At 44.5% G+C, this 24,793-nt stretch overlaps 2 protein-coding genes across 8 annotated transcripts in view; both read right to left on the reverse strand.

Annotated features, from left to right (window-relative positions):
• Positions 1–19,828, reverse strand: part of LOC100604542 (carcinoembryonic antigen-related cell adhesion molecule 8) — a 108,577-nt gene extending 88,749 nt beyond the window's left edge. The window contains exon 1 of the mRNA XM_030797140.1: positions 19,761–19,828. The gene's annotated coding sequence lies outside the window, so the exon portion shown is untranslated. The remainder of the gene's footprint in view (positions 1–19,760) is intronic.
• On the reverse strand, positions 991–19,874 carry LOC100599558 (pregnancy-specific beta-1-glycoprotein 6-like). 7 transcript variants are annotated; one of them, XM_030797116.1, is made up of 6 exons: positions 19,685–19,874; positions 18,063–18,428; positions 9,156–9,434; positions 8,501–8,755; positions 3,333–3,416; positions 991–1,383 (listed from the first exon to the last, which is right to left on the reverse strand). In XM_030797116.1, the coding sequence occupies exons 1-5, from the start codon at positions 19,746–19,748 to the stop codon at positions 3,373–3,375; spliced, it is 1,008 nt and encodes a 335-aa protein (XP_030652976.1). In that variant the 5' UTR covers positions 19,749–19,874; the 3' UTR covers positions 991–1,383; positions 3,333–3,372. The 7 variants fall into 7 exon arrangements, with proteins under 7 accessions (XP_030652976.1, XP_030652977.1, XP_030652978.1 ...); XM_030797117.1 differs by having other exon boundaries at positions 991–1,451; XM_030797118.1 differs by lacking the exon at positions 9,156–9,434 and adding an exon at positions 12,162–12,440 and having other exon boundaries at positions 19,685–19,872.
• Positions 19,875–24,793: the final 4,919 nt, after the last annotated feature.

Genomic DNA, 24,793 nt, shown 5'->3' on the forward strand with positions numbered 1-24,793 from the left:
CTGAAGCAGGAGAATCACTTGAACCCAGGAGGCGGAGGTTGTGGTGAGCCAAGATTGTGCCATTGTACTCCAGCATGGGCAACAAGGGCAAAACTCCATCTTAAAAAAAAAAATGTGATTGACCTGATATATCTGACACTGTTAACTTACTCTCAGAAGCTACTTCTTGTGAAATCCTAAGTACAGCATTATTCTGGGAAGCAAAGGAGACAGGCATAAGCAAGGACAAATTAAGAGAGGTAAGAGTCTCATCATGATTGATAGTCTTGTTCTGACATCTTGAGAAAAGCTGCCCACAGTGTAAAGTCATCAACTTGTCGTGGTTTGCAGTTTGAGTGCCTCTAAGTTACGGTGTTGAACATTTGGTGAGCTCTTAGTGGCCCACACCTCAGTCACGAGGGATTTCCCATGAAATTTACATAGAGTTGTCCACCTCCAGCTTATATGGCTTCAGGAACAGAGCCGCTCTTGTTCCTAATGATTTCATTGGAGAAAATTGAATGGGAAGAACTAAAATAATTCAGGGTCCAGTCCAGTCTACCAGTGGATTATAAATACTCAAAGATAATGAACAGTGGTTCAATCTGGTAACAGGTGTACTACAGTTTTTCTTTTCAACGTAGTTTTTCTCTCTATAGGAGCCTCTATTTTTACCAAAGACAATTCCAGTAGGATGAATTTGTTTGCAAAATAGGTTGACTCTTACCGAACTTGCCCAGATTTTTTACCTAAGTGCGGCAAGAGTAGCAATGGGCCATAGAGGCTCGTTTTAAACTTCGCTTTGCTAGAAGTTTTTAATAAGAATCTCAGATTAAACTTCCAAAAGCCTCTTGAGACTAGGAAGCCAAACCAAGGCCAACTTCAGACTTTGCCTGCATTCCCTATGGGTTTATTCTATGTATATTCTCAAATATAACATCCCAGTCAAAGCCTTGGTAATATAACCAATGTTTTCAAACGTGTCTTGTTATAAAGAGAGCGGATTCTTACTGAACTTGTGAAAATAACTTTATTATCATAAACATATGAATACTCATGAATAGTTTCCCAATTCTGAGGCACTCAGATAGGGAGCAAAAGCAACTGTTTCAATTTTTGTTTACAAAAGTATTCTTTACCAATTGCTCAAGGAAAAAAGTTCATAAATCTGGAGAATAAAACATTCAAAGAATCAGCACATTTTCAAATAAAAAATTATGAGGACATTATCCTTTTGATTATTTAGTCCAATAACATTGAGTTTTTTTCTTCTTTGTCTTGAATTTCATGAAGGTATCAGCCTGTTCATTAAAATTTTGAAAATTCTTAGTCCAGTGGTATGATCTTGAAGTTATCAGAAACTTGTATTCAAGAGTCCTTGTCAGAGTCTTTTCCATAAATCTCCTTGAAGAAAAAGCAATTTTGGACTGTAGCTGATTGTAAATACTTTGAGGAAGAATCAAAGCAACTGTCTGGGAAGGACAAAGGTTTAAAATGACTATGGTTAAAAATCTAATGAGAGTTTATTATGGTAAAGACACAGCTCACATAGAAATCTGGTTACTTCTGTGGTATATGACACTATGATAACATATTTGATTTCCAGAAATTTCATATAATTTTTAGAATACTCATTAAAAAAATTTTTTTTTGAGACAGAGTCTCACCCTGTCACCCAGGCTGGAGTGCAGTGGTGCGATCTCAGTTCACTGCAAGCTCCGCCTCCTGGGTTCATGCTATTCTCCTGCCTCAGCCTCCTGAGTGGCTGGGACTACAGGTGCCTGCCACCACACCCGGCTAATTTTGTTTTTGCATTTTTAGTAGAGACGGGGTTTCATCGTGTTAGCCAGGATGGTCTCTATCTCCTGACCTCGTGATCCACCCACCTCGGCCTCCCAAAGTGCTGGGATTACAGGCATGAGCCATCGTGCCCAGCCTAGAATGCTCATATTATTAACATTCCCATAACTATTATTTAGAGAAGGTTTAGCATCACTTATCACTTATTCGAAAATGCTTTCTACATAATTTAACATATCAGATAATTTGGGTTTTCCATTCAGCTTCTGTTTCTCAACTGGATTACTGAGTTCTTGGTGTAGCCCATTCATAAATAGGGCCAAAAAAGTATAGTCTTATGTGTGTTGAAAAAGGTCCTTAGGTAATTCCAGTACTTCCAGCTGAAAATCATTGATTTAGTTTTAAGTTCTACCTATTACAACAAGAGTTCTCCATCCTTGTTACATGTTAGTAGTGTCAGGGAAGACTTAAAAATTACCAATGCCTGGGTCCCTCTCCAGACCTTTAAACTGGAACTAATGGGTGGGGCTTGAGCATCCACTTTTAAAAACATTTTCCAGTGATTCCAACGTGTAGCTCTATTTCCCATCAGATTTCTCTGATTTCTTGTGGCATTCAATTTTTTCTATTTTGGTATCATGATTATTTTCAGGTCTCATTTCCTGTCTTAGGCTTTGTGTCTCCTAGGTTAGGGACCTTGCCTTCTTCATTTCTGTATCTTTTTTAAACACATGAACTGGTCATCAGGAAAAGATCTCAACCACACATAGGTTGTGTTCTGAGTCTCAGGTTCACATGTTAATCCTAAAGTCTTTGTTCTCCGTGAGGTCAGATGTTGCTTGTGATGAACGTGTGGTTAAGTCTGCAGTGCAGATGGTGGAGGGGATTTCACTCTGCTTTTAGACATAGCATTGGAACTAAGAATTTTATGTCTATATGGGTGAAGGGGTAGGGATGTGTAGGAAGACAGTTCTAATTAGGATGGAGGAATTATACTAGGAAGTAGAAGTAAAGGAAGTGAGAAGCCTTAGTAAATAGAAGAAAGGTGAACTTATCAAACAGTCTAGAGTAGACCCCTGAAGATTCTATCAAACAGGCTAGAGTAGAGCCCTGGAGATTCTTGATTAAGTGAATTAACTAGATTTTAGAAAGGTAATGAGGCAGTCATATGCAAGGAAGGTTTCAAAGTCTGGAGACAAGAAGTCAAGCAATACTTTGAGAAGTGGTTGAGCTTTATGGGAATGGAGAGAATTACACTATTGAGAGATGTTAAAAATAATGAAGAGGGTTTCACCATGTGGAATTGTGTTTCTCATTTGAATCTGAGAAACAAATGAGCAGAGGCTGGAGATAATTATGTCTAAAAGACAGTGGGGTACAGGGAGCATAGAGGCCAGGGAGAAAGGGAACTGCAGGAATTAGGGCTGAGAAGCAGGAGTTTAGTGGAGGAAGGAGGAGATCCAGTCCCAGACACAGGCAAATAAGTCTTTTCCCTCTCCCAAGCATGGCAGTCAGCCCTGCAGGAACCAGGATAAGAGAAAAGGCCATCATGCCTGCCAGTCTTCCTGAAATACAGAAATGACATCACGGCTGCTAAAATGGATTAAGGCCAGGAAGATGTCCTGTTCCTGAAGGAGCTGTCATGGAAAGAAAACAAAAGAAAGAAGTTGATGTTATTTTACATGGGGGAGCCTCAGGAGCAAGCATGTAACATGAGGTACTCTAGAATTGTTTCTTCAAGGACTACATTATTTCTGTTGGAAAATTGATGGGAGATGATGATATTCTTGCAGTCTTTTCTCCCTCTCACCATGTTTCTAGGTTGGTGACCAGTCCTCTGTCAATTCTCTACTGCACTCAGATATTTTGGAAGGCTTTCGGAGATGAGAAAGGCTGATTGCTATTTTCTATGTCATTAGAACTTACCACCTTTGCACCTTTTCATGGTGGCATCTTTTTCTCAGCGTCTCTGTTGTGGCAGCCTTGAATGAGATCCTGCCAGGTCTCCATGGCAGGGACCTGATTGACAGAAGGCCCAGGTCAGTGCATTTCAAATTCACCACCTCCTTTGCACAGAAAGCTTTTTTCCCACAGGCTCCCAGCAAGGGTGTGAAAGCAAGCCTAGTTCTCTGAGGCTCTCTTTAACTCTAATGGGTGACTGGTTGGAGGACTCCCTATCAGCCTTGTAAAAACTCTTAGAACTGCGTTGGTACCTAAAACTTCTTTCTCTTTCTTTTTCACAGGATTCAGCTCTGCATAGTGGTCTGTGGGTTCTCCCATGCTACCTTCATGCCTGCCCCACATTCCCTCACAGGTGTCTTCCCTGATAAATTTTCTTGTATGTCTAATCCCATCTTGGGTGCATCTCAGTTGGTAAAAACTAACATACCAGGCTTGATTCTTTGCACTTAGCTTTTTTTTCTTTCTATCCCATAAGCAGTCAGTAACCATGTCCTAGTGTTTTCTGTGTTACCTCTTTTTCCATATACATACGGAAAAAGGTAGGTACAGTTGAGGGGCATTTCCTATGTGCCAGGCCATTTGCTAAATACTTTACCTGTATCTCATTTAATCCACACAATAACCCTGTCAGGTAGGCATTATTTCCATTTTGCCGATGAAAAGACAGAAGCTTAGAGTGGTGTAAAAACTTTCCTGGTGTCATATGGCTAGTGACAGGTGGATCTGAGATTTGATTCTAGGACTCTTTGACCTCAAGGCTAATGATGATGGTAGTAATATAGCAGCTGACATTGGTTTCTCTGTGTGTGGCATCTTGTTTCATTGACTGCATTAAACCTTTAAAATAATGGTATGAAGAAATCACTCTCATTGCAATTTTCAGGGGAGGAATCAGAGGTTCAGAGAAGTTGAGTCTTGTGCAAGAAATTTATAACTGTAAACTCTTACATTAAAAAAGAAGAAAGATCTCAGGTCAACAACCTACTTGAATACTTCAGGATATGCAAGAAGAACAAACTAAACCCAAGCACTGTGAATGAGGGAAATAATAAGGATTAGAGTGGATATAAATAAAATGGAGAATGGAAAAAAAAATAGAGGAAATTAATGAAACCAAAAGTTGATTCTTCAAAATAAAATCAACAAAATTGACAACCATTAACCAGATTGACCAAGAAAAAAGGAGAAAAGTTTAAAATTACTAAAATCAGAAATGAAAATGGACTCCGAGCATGGTGGGTCATGTTTTAGTACTAGCACTTTGGGAGGTCACAACAGAAGGATTTCTTGAGACCAGGTGTTTGGACCAGCATAGGTAACCTGAGGGGACCCTGTCTCTACAAAAAAAAAAAAAAAAAAACAAACAAAAAACGAATTAGCTGGGCATGGTGGCATGCACCTGTAGTCCTAGCGTCTTGGGAGGCTGAAGAAGGAGAATTGTTTGAGCCCAGGAGGTTGAGGCTGCATTGAGCCATAATGACACCACTGTATTCCGTCCTGGGCTGGCCTACAGAGTGAGAGCCTGTCTATCTCTTCACACACACAAAAAAAAGAAATGAAGCATGAAGAGATTACTACCAATTCTAATAAAATAATGATTACAAAAGTACTATAAATAATTGTATGCCAATAAATTGGATAAAGTAGATGAAGTAGACAAACTCCTAGAAACACATAAAAATATGAATAGAACTATAATCAGTAATAAGATTGAATCAATAAAAGCATTTGATGAAATTCAATATTTTTTCATAATAAAAACATTCTAAGAATGGAAGGAAACCACCTCAATATAAAGGCAATATGTGAAAAACCCAATGCTAACATCATACTCAATGGAGAAAGACTGAAAGCTTTCTCTGTATGAGCAGGAACAAGACAAGGATGCCTGCTTTTGACACTTTTATTCAACATAGTATCGAAGGTCTAGTCAGAAAAATTAGACAAGAATTTAAAAAAAGACATTCAAATTGGAAGGAAGGAGTAAAATTATTCCTGTTTACAGATAACTTGAACTTATGTGTATGAAATCCTAAAGATGGAACAGACCTATTAGAATTAAGAAATAAATTCACTAATGTTACACAGTACAAAATCAACATTCAAACATCAGTTGTATTTCAAAACACTAACCATGAACAATCTGAAGGGAAATTAAGAAAAAAATTTCAATTTATATTAACATCAAAAAGAATAAAATATTTAGGAGTAAGTTTAACCAAAGAGGTGAAATGATTATACCTGAAATCTACAAAATATTGCTGAAAGAAATGAACGACGACATCAATAAATTGAAAGACATTTTGTTTTCATGAATTGGAAGACTTAATATTGTTAGGAGGACAGTGCTACTCAAAGTGAGCTGCAGATTCAATACAATTCCTATCAGAATCTCAGTGACATTTTTGCAGAAAAAGAAAAATCTGTCCTAAAATTTATATTGAATCTCATGACTCTAAATAGACACACAGCTTTGAAGAGGAAGAATGAAGCTGGAGGACTCACACTTCCTGATTTCAGCATTTACTACAAAGCCCCAGTAATCAATACAGTGTGGTACTGGCATAAAGGAGGACATAGAAATTAATGAAATATAATAGCCCAGAAAGAAATGCTTGCATATATGGCCAAATGATTTTCATCGAGTGTGCCAAGATCGTTCAATGGGGAAGGGACAGTGTTCTCACCAAATGACAATGGGAAAGCTGGATATCGAAGGGCAAGAAGAGTGGAAACTTTACCTAACCATGTACAAAAATTAACCCACAATAGATTAAAGATCTAAATGTAAGAGCAAAAACTATACAACTCTTAGAAGAAAAGCATCATGATACTGGATTTCAGAATGATTTCTTGGTTGTAACAACAAAAGCATAGGCAACAAATAAAATGGATAAATTGGACTTCATAAAAATCAAAACCTTTTATATATCGAAGAACATTATCAAGAAACTAAAAAGGCAACCCATGAAATGATACAAATATTTGCAAATTATATGTGTGATAAGAAATTAATTTCCAGAATACATGAAAATCTACAAGTCAACAACAGCAAACCTCCAAAAACCCAACTAAAAAATGAACAAAGGATTAAAATAGAGTTTTCTCCAAGGAAGATATACAAATATCCAATAAGCCCACGCAAAGTTACTCAGCATCACGAATACTTAGAGATATGCAAATCAAAACCACAATGTTACACCACCTCACACACTTTAGGATGGCTTTGATAAACAACAACAATGGCAGCAACAAAAAACAACAGGTGTTTTCAAGTAGATGGAAAAATTGGAGCTCTAGTACATTGCTGATGGGAATGGGAAATGTTATAGCCACTGTAAAAGGTGGTGTGCCTGTTTCTCAAAAAATTAAACAATAGATTACCATTTGATCCAGCAATTCCACTTCTGGACATGCTCCTTATAGAATTGAAAGAAATTTGAACAAATATTTGTACACTGATGTTCAGAGAAGCATTACTCACAATAGACAAAAAATGGAAACAACTGAAAAGTCCATTGAAAGGTAAGTGGGTAGGCAAAGGAGGTGTATCTATACATTGAAATGTTATTCAACCTTAACAAGGAATAAAATTCCAATACATCATGCAAAATGGATGAACCTTGAAGATATTATGCTAACTGAAATAAGCCAGACACAAAAGGATAATTATTATATAATTCCATTTATAAAAGATAGTTAGAATAGCCAGTTACATAGAGACAGAAAGTAGAATGGTAGGTGCTAAGGGTTAGGGGAAGAAGGAGTGAGAGTTACTGTTTATTGGGTACAGAGGTTTAATATGGTAAGAGGAAAAAGTTCTGGAAATGGATAGTGTGATGGTTACACAGCCCTAAATTGTACACTTAGAAATAGTTAATGGTAAGTCTTATATTAGATATATATAAAGTGTCTGGTAGTCTTACCCTCTCTATAATTACACAGTTTTTGGCACTGCCCCTTTCCTGCCATGCAGAGCCCCAGGGGCAAATCTCCCTATTTCTCCAGCACTGCGTCAGTCACTGTCCTCTGTGCTGTGTCCCACGTGTTGTGCCCACAGCTTCATACAGCCGGTGACTTCAGAGCCAGGACGCAGCTCAGGAGTCTGCCCTGAGGCTCCCTCTCTTCTTATTTCCCTGCAGCCTGGCCCATGGGAGGCTTGGCTTCAACTGGCAGCTCGATTTAGCCAAATTCAGGACAGGCCACCAGGGCTCTTTCTCCACACATGCTGGTCCCACCCCAGGTGGAGTCAGGCAGGGCCAGTCACCAGAGGAGCCCGGAGCAGAGCAGGAAGCAGAGTCTGAGCTGCTCCTTCCTCACCCAAGGGGCTTCCTCCTCTCATTTGGGGAAAAGCGTGAGCTTGTTTCAAAGCCTCAGATGTTCCTTGTAGCTCATGGAATAGGTACAAGAAAACAAAGACGTGGCAGAAGGGGATGTGTTGGTGACAGCGAGAAACAACTTGATCTTGAGGACTCTCCTTGGCCCTCTGTGAAGCCTGTTTTACCACATAGGGCTCAGGGCTGATAAAGCCCCCTCCCTACCTTTCTCAGGGCAGACACAAGGTTAGACATGAGAAAATAGAAAAACAAGGAAGAGAGAGTCTGTAGAGACAAATTGGGAGGGTTCAGTAGGAGATTTTGGGATTTGCTTGTGCCTATGGGACACAGGCTGGGAATAAAAACGTTTTCCTGACTCTTCTCTGAAAGCCGGATAGACTCCACCGAAAACCCTATTGCCAAGGATGCTGGGATCCACTTACCAGAGACTTTGACTGTCATGGATCTGGAGATTTCCTTGCCAGTGGCTGAGTTACGAACATAGCAAGCATAGAGCCCGCTATGCTTTGTAGTAATTTGGGGGATAGAGAGATTTTGTCCTGATTGCTGAAACTTCCCATTAATTGTCCAAGAATACTCTGCCGGTGGGTTAGAGTCTGAGGAGCAGGACAAGGAGAGGTTTTCTCCTGAACGGTAATAGGTGAATGAAGGGTAAATTCTGGGGAGGTCTGGACCATCTGGAGCAAAAAGAATAAAGCCACAGGTGATGTCATCCGATGGAAGGGGATGCTCCTGGTCTCTTAAAGGGACACAGTGACCCTCTGAGCCAAGACACACCCTCAAGTCCCAGCCAAACCCCCTCTATATTCACTGAGCCAAAGCCTGAGGTATTCACCCGTTTCTCCTATCACAAGCTGTGGGCCCCAAGTTTCCCATGACAAGAGCGTCCCCTCCCCTTATATTCTTGGTTAAGGCTGTGCCTACCCAGGTTTTCCCAGGGCAGGGAGTCATGGCCAGCTTGGATGTCCAGAAGTAAAGGTGTCTATACTTGGACCGGAGAGAGACTGAGAGGCCTGGCCTCTGGTCGTTTGGATTTAAGCTGGTGGCCCGGCCCACAGAGGAACAAAAGATACTCACAGAGGACATTCAGGGTGACTGGGTAACTGCGGATGCCACCATATTGGTCCCATATTTCACATTGATAGGGTCCTGTTTCATTTCTTGTGACACTGGGTAGAATGAGGATCCTGTTTTCAATGGGACGCTTTACCCTGGGACTCACCGGGAGTCTCTGACCATTTAGCAACCACACGTAGGTGTGGTTCTTACTGTTAGGTTCACAGGTGAAGGTTAAGTCATCCTTATTCTCCCAGGGGTTTACGTTGTTGATGGTGATGTAGGGCTTGGGCAGCTTCGCTGTGTGGATAAAAGAGAGAAGATTGTCCTGTGTGGCACCTTTGATTCCTCCACAGGCATCCTTCAATCAGAGTTGGCATCTCTCACCTCTCAGCCCACCCAAGTCCTTGAAAGCCAATAGCTGATGCGTGTGTCAGAAGACAGATGCATGATGATCTAAGGGCTCAAAGACTGTGAGACCGCCCGCTCTGTCTTAGGGAAGCACAGACTTTCTCAAGTGTCAATTGAGCAGCAGTTTTGGGTCATGCACAGACACGTCAGTGGGAGTCACAGCCCCTGGTACCCTTCCGAGTCCCTCCCTCATCAGTTGACTGGCTGGCTCACCTTGGGTTCCTGACCTGGAATGTGCAACTGCTGGGCCCCTTCCAAATTCCATCCTACTTTGCCCCCCTAGATGTGATTTCTCTGCAGCTTCCATTTCCAAGGACATTCTAGAGATGAGTAATAATGGGACTTCCCATTGTCCTGAAACCCTGAAGATACTGAGCAGCCTGGCCTGGGACTGGATGTTACAGCAGAAATAACACAGGGGAGACCAGAGTCAAGCCTGGAGGTCAGTTCAGTCATCAGGCAGTGGAGGCACAAGGTGGGGCAGTTTTTTGCAAGTGTTTCATGATGAGTTACTTGAACCAGTGACCTCTAAAGATAGAGCAGAGTACAAGGAATGATCTAGAAAGAGTGAAGGGGACAGGCAAGAACTGGTGGCTTTGGAGCAGAACCATGTTCCCTGTTCTGGGTTCTTTAAGTTTCCTCTCCTTCTGCAGAGGGCAGGTGAGGACCATGTGAATCTTTCCAGAAATACATGTGGACATTTGCAAATGCAGAACTGACTGGTGAAAAGAGTGTGAATGAACTGCTGGAAATCTGGTCCTCATGGGCCATGTGTGTTTGATGGATATGAGACAAATTTGGAGAGAAGTTTTAGAAATATTTTCTTTCGTTGGACATTCTACTCTCTGATTCTGTGGTTTTGACTACTCTAGGGACCTCATGTAAGTGGATTCCAGAGTGAATATGAGAAGAGACTGCTGGTTGCCAGGAGCTGGGAGTGGGGAGAATCAGAAGTTGTTCATGGCTGTGCAGTTTCAGTTATGCAAGGTGGGGAGGTTCTAGAGATCTGCTGTACAGCTTGATGCCTATAGTTCACACAGATTGAGTATTTCTTCTGCATAAGACTTAGGACAAAAAGTGTTTTGGATTTCTGACATTTTTTGATTCTGAAATATTTGTCATATACTTACTGGTTTAGCATCCCAAATCTGAAAGATTCAAAATCTAAAATGCTTCAGTGAGCATTTCTTTTCAGCATCAGATCAGTAGGCAAAAGTGGGTGGTGATAAGCCAAATATATTCTTGCCCTTTTTTTTTCTGTCACCACGTTTCTAGCTTGGTGATTAGTTTTTGGTCAATTCCATACTGGCCATGCTGCACTCATATATTTTTGAAGGCTTTGGGATGTGAGAAAGGCTGATTGCTATTTTCTATGTCATCAGAACTTTCCACCTTTTTGTGGTTGCATCTTTTTCTCAGTGTTTCTGTTGTGGCAGTCATTAATAAAAGCCTTTCAGGTCAGATTTGGGACAGAGTTTTCTAATTCTGCAAAAAATGTTACTGGGATTCTGGTAGGGGTTGCATTGAATCTGCAACTCACTTTGGGTATTATTGTCTTTCTAAGAATATTGATTCTTCCAATCCATGAAAATGAAATGTCTTTCCATATATTGATATCGTCTTTAATTTATTTCAGCAATATTTTGTAGTTTTCAGGGTATAATCATTTGACCTTTTTGGTTAAACTTATTCCAAAATAGTTTATTCCTTTTGATGTTAATGTGAATTGAAATTCTTCTCTTAATTTCCTTTGAGATTGTTCGTTGTTACTGTACAGTCTAAAGAATGATCTAGAAAGAGTGAAGGGGACAGGCAAAAGCTGGTGGTTTTGGAGCAGAAACATATTCCCTGTCTTGGGTTTTGATTTTCCCTCTCCCTTTGTAGAGGGCAGGTGGCTCTTCCCTGATAGCTAGATAGACTTCACTGGAACACATATTGCCAATGCTCCAGGGATCCGCTTACAAGGGACTATCATCCTCTTGATTATGAGATTTGTTCTACCAGTGGCTGAGTTATGGATGAAACAGACTTAGACTCCTCTGTATGTTTTAGTGATTTGGGAGATAAAGCACACTTGTGCTGATTGCTGGAACTTCCCATCAGTCAGCCAAGAATGCTCTGCCAGTGGGTGAGAGTCTGTGAGGCAGGAGAGCTTGGGGACTTCCCCTGTATGGTAATAGGTGTATGAGAAAGAAATGGTGGGGGCATCCAGGCCATCTGGAGCAAAGAGAATAAAGTCACAGGTGATATTGTCAGAGGGAAGGGAAACTCCTGGTCGGTGGAAAGGCCACAGTGACCCTGTGAGCCAAGTCGCAACACTGAAGTCCCAGCCAAATCCCGGCTGTGTTCACTGATCTGGAGCCTGAGACATTCACCTGTTTCTCCCATCACAAGCTGTGGAGCCTGAGTCTCCATGACAGGAGCAGCCTCTTTTCTCCTATTGTTGATCAAGCCTAGGCCTACTCTGGTTTGCCTGGGGCAGAAAGTCATGGCCAGCTTTGATGTCCAGGGGTAAAGGTCTCTGTACTTGGACCTGAGAGGGACTGAGAGGCCTGGCCTCTGGCCATGCGTATTTGGGATGGCAGCCTGGCTCCCAGAGAAACAGAAGATACTCACGGAGGAGATTCAGGGTGACTGGGTCACTGCGGCTGGCACTCACTGGGTTCCGTATTTCACACTCATAGGGTCCCGCAATATACTTTGTGGCACCAAATATAAACAGGGTCCTGTTGCCTCTGGACAGCTGCAACCTGCGAGTCACAGGGAGGCTGTGACCATTCATCAACCACAAGTAGCTTGCGTCCGGAGTCTCAGGATCACAGGTTAAGATCACAGCCTCCATGGCCTCCCTGGGGTTTAAGTTGCTGCTGGAGATGGAGGGCTTGGGAGTCTCCACTGTGCAGAAAACAGAAGATTGACCTGTGTGGCACGTTTGATTTCTCCAAAGACATTTTTCAATCGGAGTTGGCATTTGCCACCTCTCAGCCCACCCAAGTCCTTAAAAGCCCATGGCAGGTGTGTGTGTTACAAGAGAGATGCATGGCAATCTGAGGGCTCAGAGATTGTGAGGGTGCCTGCTTTATGTGGGAGAAGCACAGATTTTCTTAAGTGTGAATCGAGCAGCAGCATTGGGTCATGGAAAGACACAGGACCAGCAGTCACAGCCCCTGGTTCCTCTCTGAGTCCCTCCGTCTCCAACTGCCTGGCCCACCTTGTGGTCCTCACTTGGAGCATGCAGTGCTGGAATCTTCTTAGTTTCAGTCTTACTTTGCCCCCAGAGGTATGTTTTCTCTGCAGCTTCCCTTTCCAAGGACATCCTAGAGATGGATGATGGAACTTCCCATTGTCCTTTAGCCCTTTGGGTACTGGAAAGCCTGGCCTGGGACTGGGTACTTCAGCAGAAATAACACAGGGGAGACCAGAATGAAGCCTGGAGGTCAGTTCAGTCATCAGGCAGTGGAGCCACAAGTTGCGGCCGTTTTCCTAGGTGTCTCATAGTGACAGACTTGAGCCAGTGATCTCTAAAGATAGAGTCCAAGAAATGACCTACAAAGAGTGAAGGGGACAGGCAAGAGCTGATAGCTTTGGACCAAGACCATGTTCCCTGTTCTGGGTCCATGATGCTCCCTTCCCCCTGTAGAGATCAGGTGAGGACCATGTGCATCTTTCTAGAAATACATGAGGATGTTTGCAAATGCAGAACTGAGTGGTGGAAAGGGCGAACATGAACTGATAATGGAAGTCTGGTGCTCATTGACCATATGTGTTTGGTGGATATTAGACCAATATTTGGGAAGAAGTCTTGCAGATACTTTCTCTCATTAGACATTCTACTCTCTGATTCTGAGTTTGACTACTCTATGTACCTCATATCAGTGGATTCCAGGGTGAATCAGAGAGTAGAATAGTAGTTTCCAGGAGCTGGGATCAGGGGAATAGGGCGTTGTTCCGTGGGTGTGCGGTTTCAGTTATGCAGGATGAGGAGATCTCATCTAGAGATCTCCTGTACAGCCTCATGCCTATAGTTCATACAGATAAAGTGCTCCTTATGCAGAAAGCTTCAAACCAAGTGTTTTGGATTTCTCATTTTTTTGTTATTTAGGAATATTTGCAGTATATATACTGGTTTAGCATCCCAAATCTGAAAAAGTTAAAATCCAAAATGCGCCAGTGAGCACTTCTTTTTAGCGTCACACCTGTGCTCAGAAGTGTTGAGTTTTGGAGCATTTCAGATTTTGGATTTCTGGATTTGGGATGCTCAATTTGTACTACTGGAATTTTCCCATTAAAAGTTGTCCGGGGTTTAGACCTCATGTCATGTTCTGACTCCAGTAACAAAAAAAAATTTAGAGGAAACATTAAAATGTTTTCATAAGTGGAAATTTTTACTGATGGTTCAAACATCTAAGATCAATTGCTGGTAGTATTTCTCTTGAGACTAAAATAAGGTTGAGGTGTGCCGTGAATTCCAGCAGGATCACATGATGCTCAAAGAAAGATGCCAAAGGTGATTTGAAATTAGCAACTCCTTAAGTAGAGAGAGTCTCGTTAAAAGGACAGAACTGGTCAGTGCGTCAATTACATAAAGGGAGGAATGATGCCAAATTAAAAGAAGCGATGTGTGTTATGTTAGTAAATATAGAAAGAACTCCCTGCTTCTAATTTCCGTGCAGAGTTAGGAAAAATGGGGAGGACCCCAAAACAGGTATGTAAAATGCTTTCTTCATTTTCTCTTAAGCTCAGGAAACACCACTGGAGTTTACGTTTGTGTGAATTAGGAAGAGTCTAAGTGAGATGCCAATGGCTCGTGTGTCTCTCCACACGAAGAACTCCAACGTATGAAAACGGCATCATCATGAGGAAACAGTTGTATGTGGCACAGGCAGTGAAACCATCAGATAGCACCCACCTGGCCACCTCCAACTGGTCCCCAAAACCACCAGTATTCCCATTACGTGTATGGTACAGCCTTTGTAGTTGTCCCACAACTAGAAAATTTAAAAATTGCTATTGTCAAAATAAAATATTAAATATGAAGTTGAATATGTTGTTCCACTTTTTTTTCCCCACTCTTTTTGAACTTTCCTGTTTCAGTTTTGGAAGTTTCTGTTGACACATCCTCAAGCTTGGTGTTCATTCCTCAGCTGTGTGCAGTCTACCAGTAAGCATCAAAAGCATTGTTCATTTCTCTAACAGCATTTTTTTTTTCTGAGACAGAGTCTTGCTCTGTCGCCGAGGCTGGAGTGCAGTGGCATGATCTCAGCTCACTGCAAGCTCTGCCTCCCGGGTTCACACACCATTCTCCTGCCTCTGCCTCCCAAGTATCTGGGACTACAGGGCCCCGCCACGACGCCCGGCTAATTTTTTGTACTGTTAGTGGACATGTGGTTTCACCGTATTAGCCAGGATGGTCTCTATCTCCTGACCTTGTGCCTGCCTCGGCCTCCCAAAGTGCTGGTATTATAGGTGTGAGCCACTGTGCCCAGCCATCTCTGAGGGATTTTAGCGAGTTGTTGACTTTTGAGTTTGTTCAGCTTTTTACTTAGTGTTAGAACCGAGTGACAAATTTCAAGCTTGGTATGTGCCTGATAGGAAGCCAGAAGTCTCTAGGAAGTGACCAGAGAATGTGAGCTCCATAGCAGGTTGAGGATAGAGTCACGATTGAAACGGGTGAAATGAGCCCATAGGCTTTGGGGACTGCAGACCTGTCCAGCCTCTGAAAGCCTGGTGAGTCAGAGCAAAGATTACAACAGAGACAGCAAACTAGCATGGCTGACTCCATCTGGCATCTAGTCTCAGGCTGGCTGTCCTCACTCATTCCTGGGCATAGGCCAGGCTAACCTTGGGAGGAATTTAGTTTATGGTTTAACTTTGAAGCAGGAATGAGAATAGTTCCTCCATAAAACTAACACCCTTACTTTGCCCAGGGACTGCCTTTGTAAAACTAGTGAAAGACCATGAGATTAAGATGATAGGAGGGAACTGAATTCTGCTAAAATGTAGCACAGTTTCTATAATCCCTGACTGCTCAATTGTCATTTGGCCAGAGTTTATAAAGTTTGTAACTAAGTGCTCCTGTAGATAACATCACTATTGTAGAACGTGAGATTAGTCTTTTGAGATGTGTCTCATTCTTTTGCATTCTGGCAACCGGCTGACCTCATCCATACCTATGACTAATGGCTCAGCCAGTCATGTGGTCCCTACCTAGTAGCGGATTCAAGCACAAACAGATCATTTCCCTCTGCCCGCATGATTCCATCACCAAACAATCAGCAGTACTCATTTTTTAGTCCTGTGCCCCCGAAACTATCCTTGAAAATCTCTAACCCCTGATCCACCGGGGAGGCTGATTTGAGGAATAATAAACCTCCGTCCTCCTGTTTGGCAGACTTGGAGTTGTTATAATCTTTCTTGACTACATATCACCATTTCAATAATTTTTTTTGTGTGTATGTGCAGGAGGCCAGAAGAACTTGTCTGGCAGTTCTAAGAGTGGATGGAGGAACTGCCTATCCCTGTCCCATGGTCTTGTCCACAGGTCAGCCTCACAAAGGGAAAGAGCCCTGGATGGGAATACAGTGGAAGGTCATTCTCTTAGTGACCTGGGGACATTGGCTCGAGATGAAGCCTGGCGGGAGTGGCAACTCCAGTGATTTCTGCACCTTTCCTATTTCCTGGGAGGTGGGCCAGGCCACAGTGTTAGCGGGAAGGGAACAGAACAGCCAGCCTAGTTAGAGGGAGGGTCTGCAGAAGGCCTAGGGGTGGAGGAAGAAGCTGTGCAGGACAGGGCTTGCCAGTCAGAATGAAGTGGGAGGAAGATAAGGGACAGAGAGAAGCAGAGAGAGGCAGAGACACCATGGCAGTGAGCAGTGAGGGCTACACTGACTTCAGAGACCCCAGGGACCAGGTGCCCCCAGTTCCACAGTCCAGGACCAAGGAGCCCCGAGAACCCTCCGGTGGCCAAAGAGCTTCAGAGTTACACGAGGCGGGGTGGCTTTAGGGGCAAGAGGTAGTGGGGGGATAAAACATGGGTGTCAGCCTCTGAAGGACAAGGGACAGGTGTGGCTAGAACCTCCTAGGATTCTGCATCCAAGATCCCATCTCTAAAGAGGTTTTGGATCATTCGATTCTTCATTCGATTCCTTCATTTGTTATGTGAGAGCTCCTGAGTGTGTCTCTCTCACTGGGCCTGTGCTAGTGTAGGGCGTGAGCGCAGAAAGAAAACAAGGTCCTTTCCTTGGTCCTCTCATAACAGTGACATGGACACTTTGGGAAAGACAGGATTTCAGGTTCAGTGATGGGGGTGAAGATCTATGGGGGAGGCCTGGACAGTTTTTTTGCACTGACTCTGACGGTTGAGGCAGGTGATTTAGTTCTGGGGTACAGACTAGTCAGCTGACCATTTGCTCTCACTCCTCTGAGGTTTGGATGCCTAAGAAGAGAGGATTTGAGCCAATAAATGACTATGGGGTCCTTGGAACCCAGTAAGCCCTCACTTCTGGTGGAGGAGAGGATGGGCCTGTGGCTGCAGACAGACCTCATGTGACCCTGATCTCCCCTTTGTGTTTGTGTGACTCTGGCTGAGTGAATGTGCCTTCCTGTGCCTCAGTTTTCTCTCAGTCAAATAAGCTAAATGGCAAATGGACTGTGGCTTTTCATGCTATCTGTGAATAAATTTTAAATTTTTCACAGTCACCTGACCTAATGCTTGGCACAGTGGAGATGTTCACACAAACAGCATTTACTATTGATTTCCTTTCATGAGAAATCACCTTTAGGTCAGATCCCTGGGGACAAGATGCTACCAGGTACATCTTCTCTCTTCTGCTTCTGGAGACATTAGACGTTCTACGGACTGTCCTAAGCCTCCCAAGGCAGTTGGCTGATGGTCTACAAAGCTTGTCTTTCTGTCCTCTCCACTCTGAGTCTCAGGTGAAGAAAACTCTGTCCTTGCCCAGATGAGGCTCTGAGGGCTGAGCCCTGGCTGGTGAGCAGCTCCAGGAGACACAGTCCTCAGACAGCTGGTAAATCCTTAGTCCCAGTAAGCACTGCCGAAGAAGCCACAGCCCAGCCCTGGCACAGGCTCCTCAGCTTTATCTGGAGTAAGGATTTAGGGACAGGGGTCTGGGGTTGAGGCTTCTAGGACTGAGCTTCTCTGAGAGTATCTCAGGGGGCCCCTCAGGCCAAGCCCTACTCAGTTCTCCAGGGTCTTAGGGTGAAATTTATGAAGAGGGCATGAGGTGCTTGGCTGAGACTGATCTCCTGCTGCTGAGTCCCTGCATCAGACTGTCTTTCCTCTGCAGCAACTGTCTGCAGGGTCTGGATGCAGGAAAGGAATTCTGATCGGCTGAAATTTCTCTCCTCTGTGTATGTCCTGCACTAAATGCCCAAACCCCAGCCTGGGACATAATGCAGAGAGGGACACAGGCACAGTCCATGCCTGACAATCCTGTGTGTGTGAAGTAGAAATGATCCCTGCCCTCCAACACCCAGGGATCATGTGGAATCACTCACGGTATAAGGTGACGGTGAAGTGTCCAGTTACTCCTGTAGTCTCATCACCTCGCTTTATGATGTGTAAGTTGTAGGATCCTGCGTCCTCCCGGGTGACATTCTTGATCAGCAGGGATGCATTTGAATATACCGTTTCTCGTCCACTGTATGCAGGCCCAGGTATAATTATTTGACTGTCTGCTACATATGATACAATGTAATGGTAGAGGTCCTTCATTTTCCCTTTGTACCACATGTAGCCAGGAAGATTCTGGGGCAAATTGTGGACAACTAGAAGAACATCCTTCCCCTCGGAAAGTTTGGGTGGCTGGGCTTCAATCATGACTTGGGCAGTGGTGGGCGGGTTCCAGAAGTTTAAAAGTGATGCTAGGAGGTGGAGAGAGCATCAGTTAATATTGAGACCTATGTATTGGGGTGAAAAGATGGGGCCCTGGGTCCTGAGAAGGTCTCTTCAATCCTTAGCCTTGAAGACACACACACACACACACACACACACACAAACACAGACACACAAAAAGGGCATGCATGTTTGTGTGTGTGTATGTTTGTGTGTCCTACTGTCCTACTAGGTCAAGGTCAGCAGCATGACCCCCATTCCTTCAACACTTCTGACCTTGGCATTTTTCTGTTTGGAATCCTCTTCTCCAGGGGTCCACATGGCCCCCTCCACACTGCCCTCAGGTCCTGCTCACATCAGGTCATCCTTAGACGTCTTTCCTGACACCTCCTTCAGAGACCCTGGGTCTTCCCTTTCTGACCTTTCCCTGCCCTGCTCCCTCCAGGGTTCTTGTCAACACCTGACCTCACATTCTAGATCTCTTTTCATGTCTGTCTTCCTCCTCATGGCAGCATGAGCTCCGTGAGGACAGGGACTTTTGTGATCTTGGTTGCACCCCAGTGCAGACTGCACTGGAAGGAACAGGCCGCAGACTCCTGTATATGTGAGATTTCTCAGGGCCCTCCATGCCCTGGTTGTTTTTCTTCCCCCAATTGTTGAGGTTTTTTGCTGAGGACAGTGTTTCATGCCCTGCTTATGTTTTTATTTGAAGTATCACCTGATATAGTTATTATTATCATTTTTCAAAATGTGGTGTCCTCTGATGATATATCAGGAAAACAGAACACTTAAGATTTTCCTACCTCTTACCAATTCCGGTTCAATGTGGCTTTTCTGTTTTGACCCCTGTCCCTCTCTGGTGTATTTTCCCCTATCCAGGCTCCAACAGAGCCTTCTTTCCTTTTTTTTCTTTTTTCTTTTTTTTCTGTTTTTTTTTTTGAGATGGAGTCTTGTACTGTTTCCCGGGGTGGCGTGCGGTGGCGCTATCTTGGCTTGCTGCAACTTCTGCCTCTTGGGTTCACGTGATTCTCCTGCCTCAGTCTTTCGAGTAGCTAGGATTACAGGAGCACACCACCATACCTGGTTAATTTTTTGTATTTTTGTAGAGGCAGGGCTTCACTGTGTTGGCCAGACTGATCTTGAACTCTTGATCTCGTGATCCACCCACCTCAGCCTCCCAAATTGCTGGCTTCTTTTATTTTTTGGAACCCCATCCTCTCCAGGAGAACCCATGCAGTGTCTCTGCTTCCTCCTCCTGTCCTCTCCCAGGAAGTTCTCTCCTCACCTGTGAGCAGGAGCCCCTTCCAGGTGATGCGCTGTGTGCACGGAGGGGCTGAGAGGGGCCCCATGGTCTCTGCTGCCTGCGTGTTCTCCTCTGTGGAGATGAGCCTAGGATCCAGAAGCTTCCTGAGCACGGCTGTCAGCTGTGCTGTCCTTCCTCCTTCTGCGCTGAGCCTCTTCCTGCGGCAGGAGCACTTCTCAAGCTCATGGGCGGGGTCAGGCCCAGGACACCTCTCTGTCCCCTCCTCTCTCAGTCCTGCCTCCTTGTCCCTCCTTCTGTTTTTCCTTTTGTCTGTGTTTCAGGTCCCTGGGAATTGTGGAGGCTCTGCCTTTTTCAGCAGTGATTCTTTCACCAAACCTCAACACACACTTTGTTCAGACACACACATACACACACACACAGAAGAGACACACACAGACCCACACAGTCACACACATACCCTACAGGTTGGGCAAGCACAGTCCGGGGCCTCAGCCTCCTGCTGTCCCCATGGCTCTGGGTCGGGGTGCACATTCCCGGCCTTTGCCCTCTTTCATCCCCATCTGGCTCTCCCCTTCAGTGCAGGAGGCTGCAGCTGCACCAGGTCCCTGTCACGGTGATGTCCCATTGTGCTGCGGGTGAGCTGTGTGTTGCCTGGTGAGAGGGACCCTTCCTTTCTGTAATCGTGTCTAGCTTGGCTGCAGCTTCCAAAGATGGACATTCAGGACCTGGGTGTCTCAGAGGAAACTGTCCTTCCTGGAGGTGTGCAGGGTGAATCTCTCATGTCTTTTGGGAGGAGAGGCCTGTGCTGGTTGCTCAGTGGGGGCTGTGAGTCCCATAGTCAAAGGGACAGTTCTCGGTCACTCTATGGGTCCCTGGGGTCTGGCGGCTGAGCTGGAGCTCAGGGTCTCTCATGTTCTTCCTGACCATCTTTGAGGTCCTCTCTTCTCTGCCCAGCTGATTGTCCTGTGGTCACGACACCTTCCCCGTGGTGGTTCAGGAGGAAGTGGGGAGTTACCCAGGAACCCCGCGGGACATGGCTCATTGAGACGCAGGAGGGGGAGCCTGGGACAGAGCAGGGGTTCAGAGCTGGAGAGATTCATCCCGACTTACTCCGTGGCCATGATGGGCTCAGCCCTCCATGTGCTGACATACCCAGGGGTCTGTCCTGAGGGTTTTGACCTGGCCAAGCTGCTGTCTGTAGAGGAGGAACAGGCAGTGGCCAGAGAGCCTGTCTGGAGGGACGTTGCTCACACCTGAGAGGGCGGGTGGGGGTGAGTTGTGTTCTGGGAGCAAAGAGCAATAACACCCCCCTTCTCCCCTCAAGCACACAGGAGAGGTCTGTCTTCCCAAGGGACAGCTGGGGGTAGGTGGCCACATCCCGGATGGTGCCTGTGTGTGACCATCACACGCGCTGTGAGCCCGCCGGGGTGCAGCGGGCAGGCAGGTCACAGGGTGCCTGGCTGATTCCCGGGGAGGCTGTGGGCCCTCAGGCAGCCGCTGTTCTGTGTCAGCACTAGGCTTGGCCTGGGATGCCCCAGAGAACAGGACAGATGGAGCAGGGGCGGGCATTTAGGGAGCAGTGACAGAAAGAGTTGATGAGGATGGAGGGAGGTCACCAGGGGAAAGCGCCTAGTGTGGCATCTTGTGTACCAGCACTGCCCTGGGAGATGCCTTTAGCTGGGCCCAGGGAAGGAGCAGGTGTGTGGGGCAGGAGCTACCTGCAGAGGGAGTGGTGTTAGGTTGGCGGCCGCCAGGTCAGGGAGGAGCTGACAGAGTCTGTGTGGGGAGCACGGAGGGCGCTGAGGACTTGGGCTGGAGTGACCTTGGTGAGGGTGGACCGTGCTGGGCTGTGGGTTCCACTGAGGGACGTTGGCATCCCCTGGGAAGGCTCCAGGCTGGGAGGGACTCTGTCACCCACTGGTGGACAGGGAGGGAAGTGTGAACGCCAGCAATCCCAGGCCAAGCTGTATGTTTTATTCCACATGGATCTGCACACTTACACACACGGTCAAACATATGTTATGTTACAGCTCCGTCACCTTCCAGCCCCGTCAGTCCCAGCCTCTGTGGCTCTACATTCAGTGTTCTCCCTCTTTCACAATCAGATCTCCCAAACGCAGATTTTTGTCACCTTCTGTGAGTTTGTGTTTGTGTGCAGTAGGCGACACTGTGTATACCCTGGGGGCGGTGATGTCTGGGGCTGAGCACTGCACATGGGCTTGGGAGCAGAAGAGGGAGCAGCAGGGTGGGAAGATCAATGTCGGGGGGGGAGGCACGAATCATTTTCATTTTCTCACTCCCAGGGACCAGAACCCAGGATTCTGACTCCAGGGCACAGCACCACACCCTGCTGGTGTCCCTGGATGTCATGATGCTCATAGTGTCATGTTGCCTTGGCATTCATTTTTTAAGGTGTAAGTTTATTTGCCTCAAATCAGAAGCAGGGCTTGGTCACCATGGCAGTTTCCAATACTGTATCTGCTTCAAGTGGCTCCAGTTGGTGGCCAGAGATAAAATCTTAGAGGCATCTCTCCTGCTTGGTGTTCTGGGCTCCCCTCTCTCCAGCTGCTTTCTTTAAACTGACCATTCTGACATTCGCCCTCACATTTAAAGTGACCACCGCTCAGTCACAGCGTGAGCTCCTGGTCCCAGTGTTTGCTGCTTGCTTTGAACACATCCATTAAAGCTCCCTGCTGGAAACCTGTCAGATAACAGCCTGAACTTAATAAAGCCATTGGCTTACCGGTCTCTTCTCTCCTCCCTGCCTGGGCTCACTGACCTCTGTGTCTGTGGTCTTCAGGTGTGCCGAGTGCTCCCCAGTGTCTGTAAGTAGTAAAAATACTTACATTTTCACGCTGTGGTTGTATCGCTGTGGCCTCACATGCCATCCAGGGCCTGACATTGAGGCTGCCCTATGGGACCTGTGCTGGCTGAGCCCCTGCTGGAGCTCTTGTTTTGGGGCCTCTGGTTCTGTTGGGGCAGGAGCTTCCAGCTAACTTGATTGAAAAGCTGATGCGTTTCACTGAAAACACTGTGTCAGATGATGTACTCATGGGCTTCAGCTGCCATAACAAACACCTCAGCCTAGGTGAATTAAATAATAGAAATCGATTTTTCACAGTTCTGTGAATAATGTGCTATTTTAACCACTTTAAAATGCACAATCCAGCGAAATTAACCACATACACAGTGTTAAATTACCATCACCACTATTTTTCCTAGGAAATTTTTATCATTTTAAACTGAAACTCTGTATGTTTTGAACAATAATTCCCTGTATGTTCCACCCTAGACCATGACCATCTCTACTCTATCTCTATGAATTTGCATATTCTTGATGTTTCATATAAATGGAATTATACAATTATGTTATTTTTTTCTGACATGTTTCACTTAGCATAGTGTTTCCAAAGCCCATGCATGTTCCAGTGGGTGTCAGATCTTCATTCCTCTTTATAGCAGATTAACATTTTGTTGTATGTGTCACCATATTTATTTATTCATGTGTTGATGAGCACTTGGATTGTTTTCATATTTTATCTTTTGTGAATAATGCTGCAATCAACATTCCCATGCAAGTACCTGTTTGAGTCCCTGGATTTAATTCTTTGGGTATATACCTATGAATGGATGTTGTTTCAAATGAGAATTCTATGATTAGCTTTTTGAGGTACAGCAAAAGTGTTTCTCCTAATGGCTGTACCTTTTTATATTCTCACCAGCAATGTATGAGGATTCCAAATTCTTCCTAATGTTGCTACTTGTTTTTTAACATTTTAATAGAATGGTAGCCAGTTTTGTAGGTGTGATGTGGTGTCTCATTGCAGCTTTGACTTTGTATTTTCCTAATGACTAATGATGTTGTGTATCTTTTCATGTCCTTCTTGACTATTTGTATATCTTCTTTGAAGAAATGTCTATTTGAGTCTTTTGCCCATGTATAAATTGGATGGTTTGTCCTTTTGTTATTGAGTTGTAGCTAGTTCTTTATATTATCTGGACATGAAAACTGCCTATATGTGGTTTGCAAATATTTTCTCTCATTCTGTGTCTATTAATTATTTTCTTGATAATTTCCTTTGATGCACAAAAGGCTCACATCTTGATAAAGCCCAATTTATCTCTTTATTTTTCTTGTTTCTCATGCTTTTGTATCATATCTAAGAATCCATTGCACATTTGACATCATCAATATTTACCTTTGTCTATTTTAAGATGTTTTTGTGGTTGTAGGTCTTATATTTAACTCACTAATCAATTTTTTAGAGAACTGTTTGATATGGTGGGTGGCAGAGTTATCTAAATTCACTGTTTTGCATGTGGTTATCTAGTTGTTTCTGCACTATCATTTGAAAGGAGAATTATTCCTCCATTAAATTGTCTTGACACCCTCTTCAAAGAGTAATTGACCATAAGTGTGAGGGTTTATTTCTAGACTCTCAACTCTATCCCATTTGTCTTTATGTCCATTCTTTTGCCAGCAGCTTCTGTTTTAATGATTGTACTCCTTTGTGAGATTTCAAATAAGAAAGTTCAAGTCCTACAATTTATTTTGGCAAGATTGTTTCGGCTATTCATGGGTACTTTTTTGAAAGGTGGGAGGCCAATGTTTCACAATTGGGAAAGCCTTTTCTGTCTTCTTCAGGGAGAGATTTGGGAAAACCTTTTAAGAAACTTTATGTAAGCAGGTAAACTGTCACCACTTTATTTGCTGAAGTGGTATGTTAAAGTGTGCATTGCCTCTTGTTGTTGTGAGACCCTGGAAGCACCTGCCCACGTGGTGAGAGACAGTGAATTCCATGATGAGGGGCAGAGAGGACATTGTTTTGGGATACAATGTTGTTGGGCGAGTTGAATATGTCTCTACTTCTTTGTCTCTGTACAGTAGGTGTAGGGACCAGCCCCGCAGGGTCGGTGGGTTTTTCTCCCCGTGTGCAGAGACAAGAGATTGTAGAAATAAAGACACAAGACAAAGGGATGAAAGAAAAGAGAGCTGGGCCCGGGGGACGACTACCACCAAGATGCGGAGACCGGCAGCGGCCCCGAATGCCAGGCTGCGCTGATATTTATTGGATACAAGACAAAGGGGCAGGATAAGGAGTGTGAGCCATCTCCAATGATAGGTAAGTT

The sequence above is a fragment of the Nomascus leucogenys genome, chromosome 17, assembly GCF_006542625.1.
Source record: "Nomascus leucogenys isolate Asia chromosome 17, Asia_NLE_v1, whole genome shotgun sequence".
NCBI lineage: Eukaryota > Metazoa > Chordata > Mammalia > Primates > Hylobatidae > Nomascus > Nomascus leucogenys.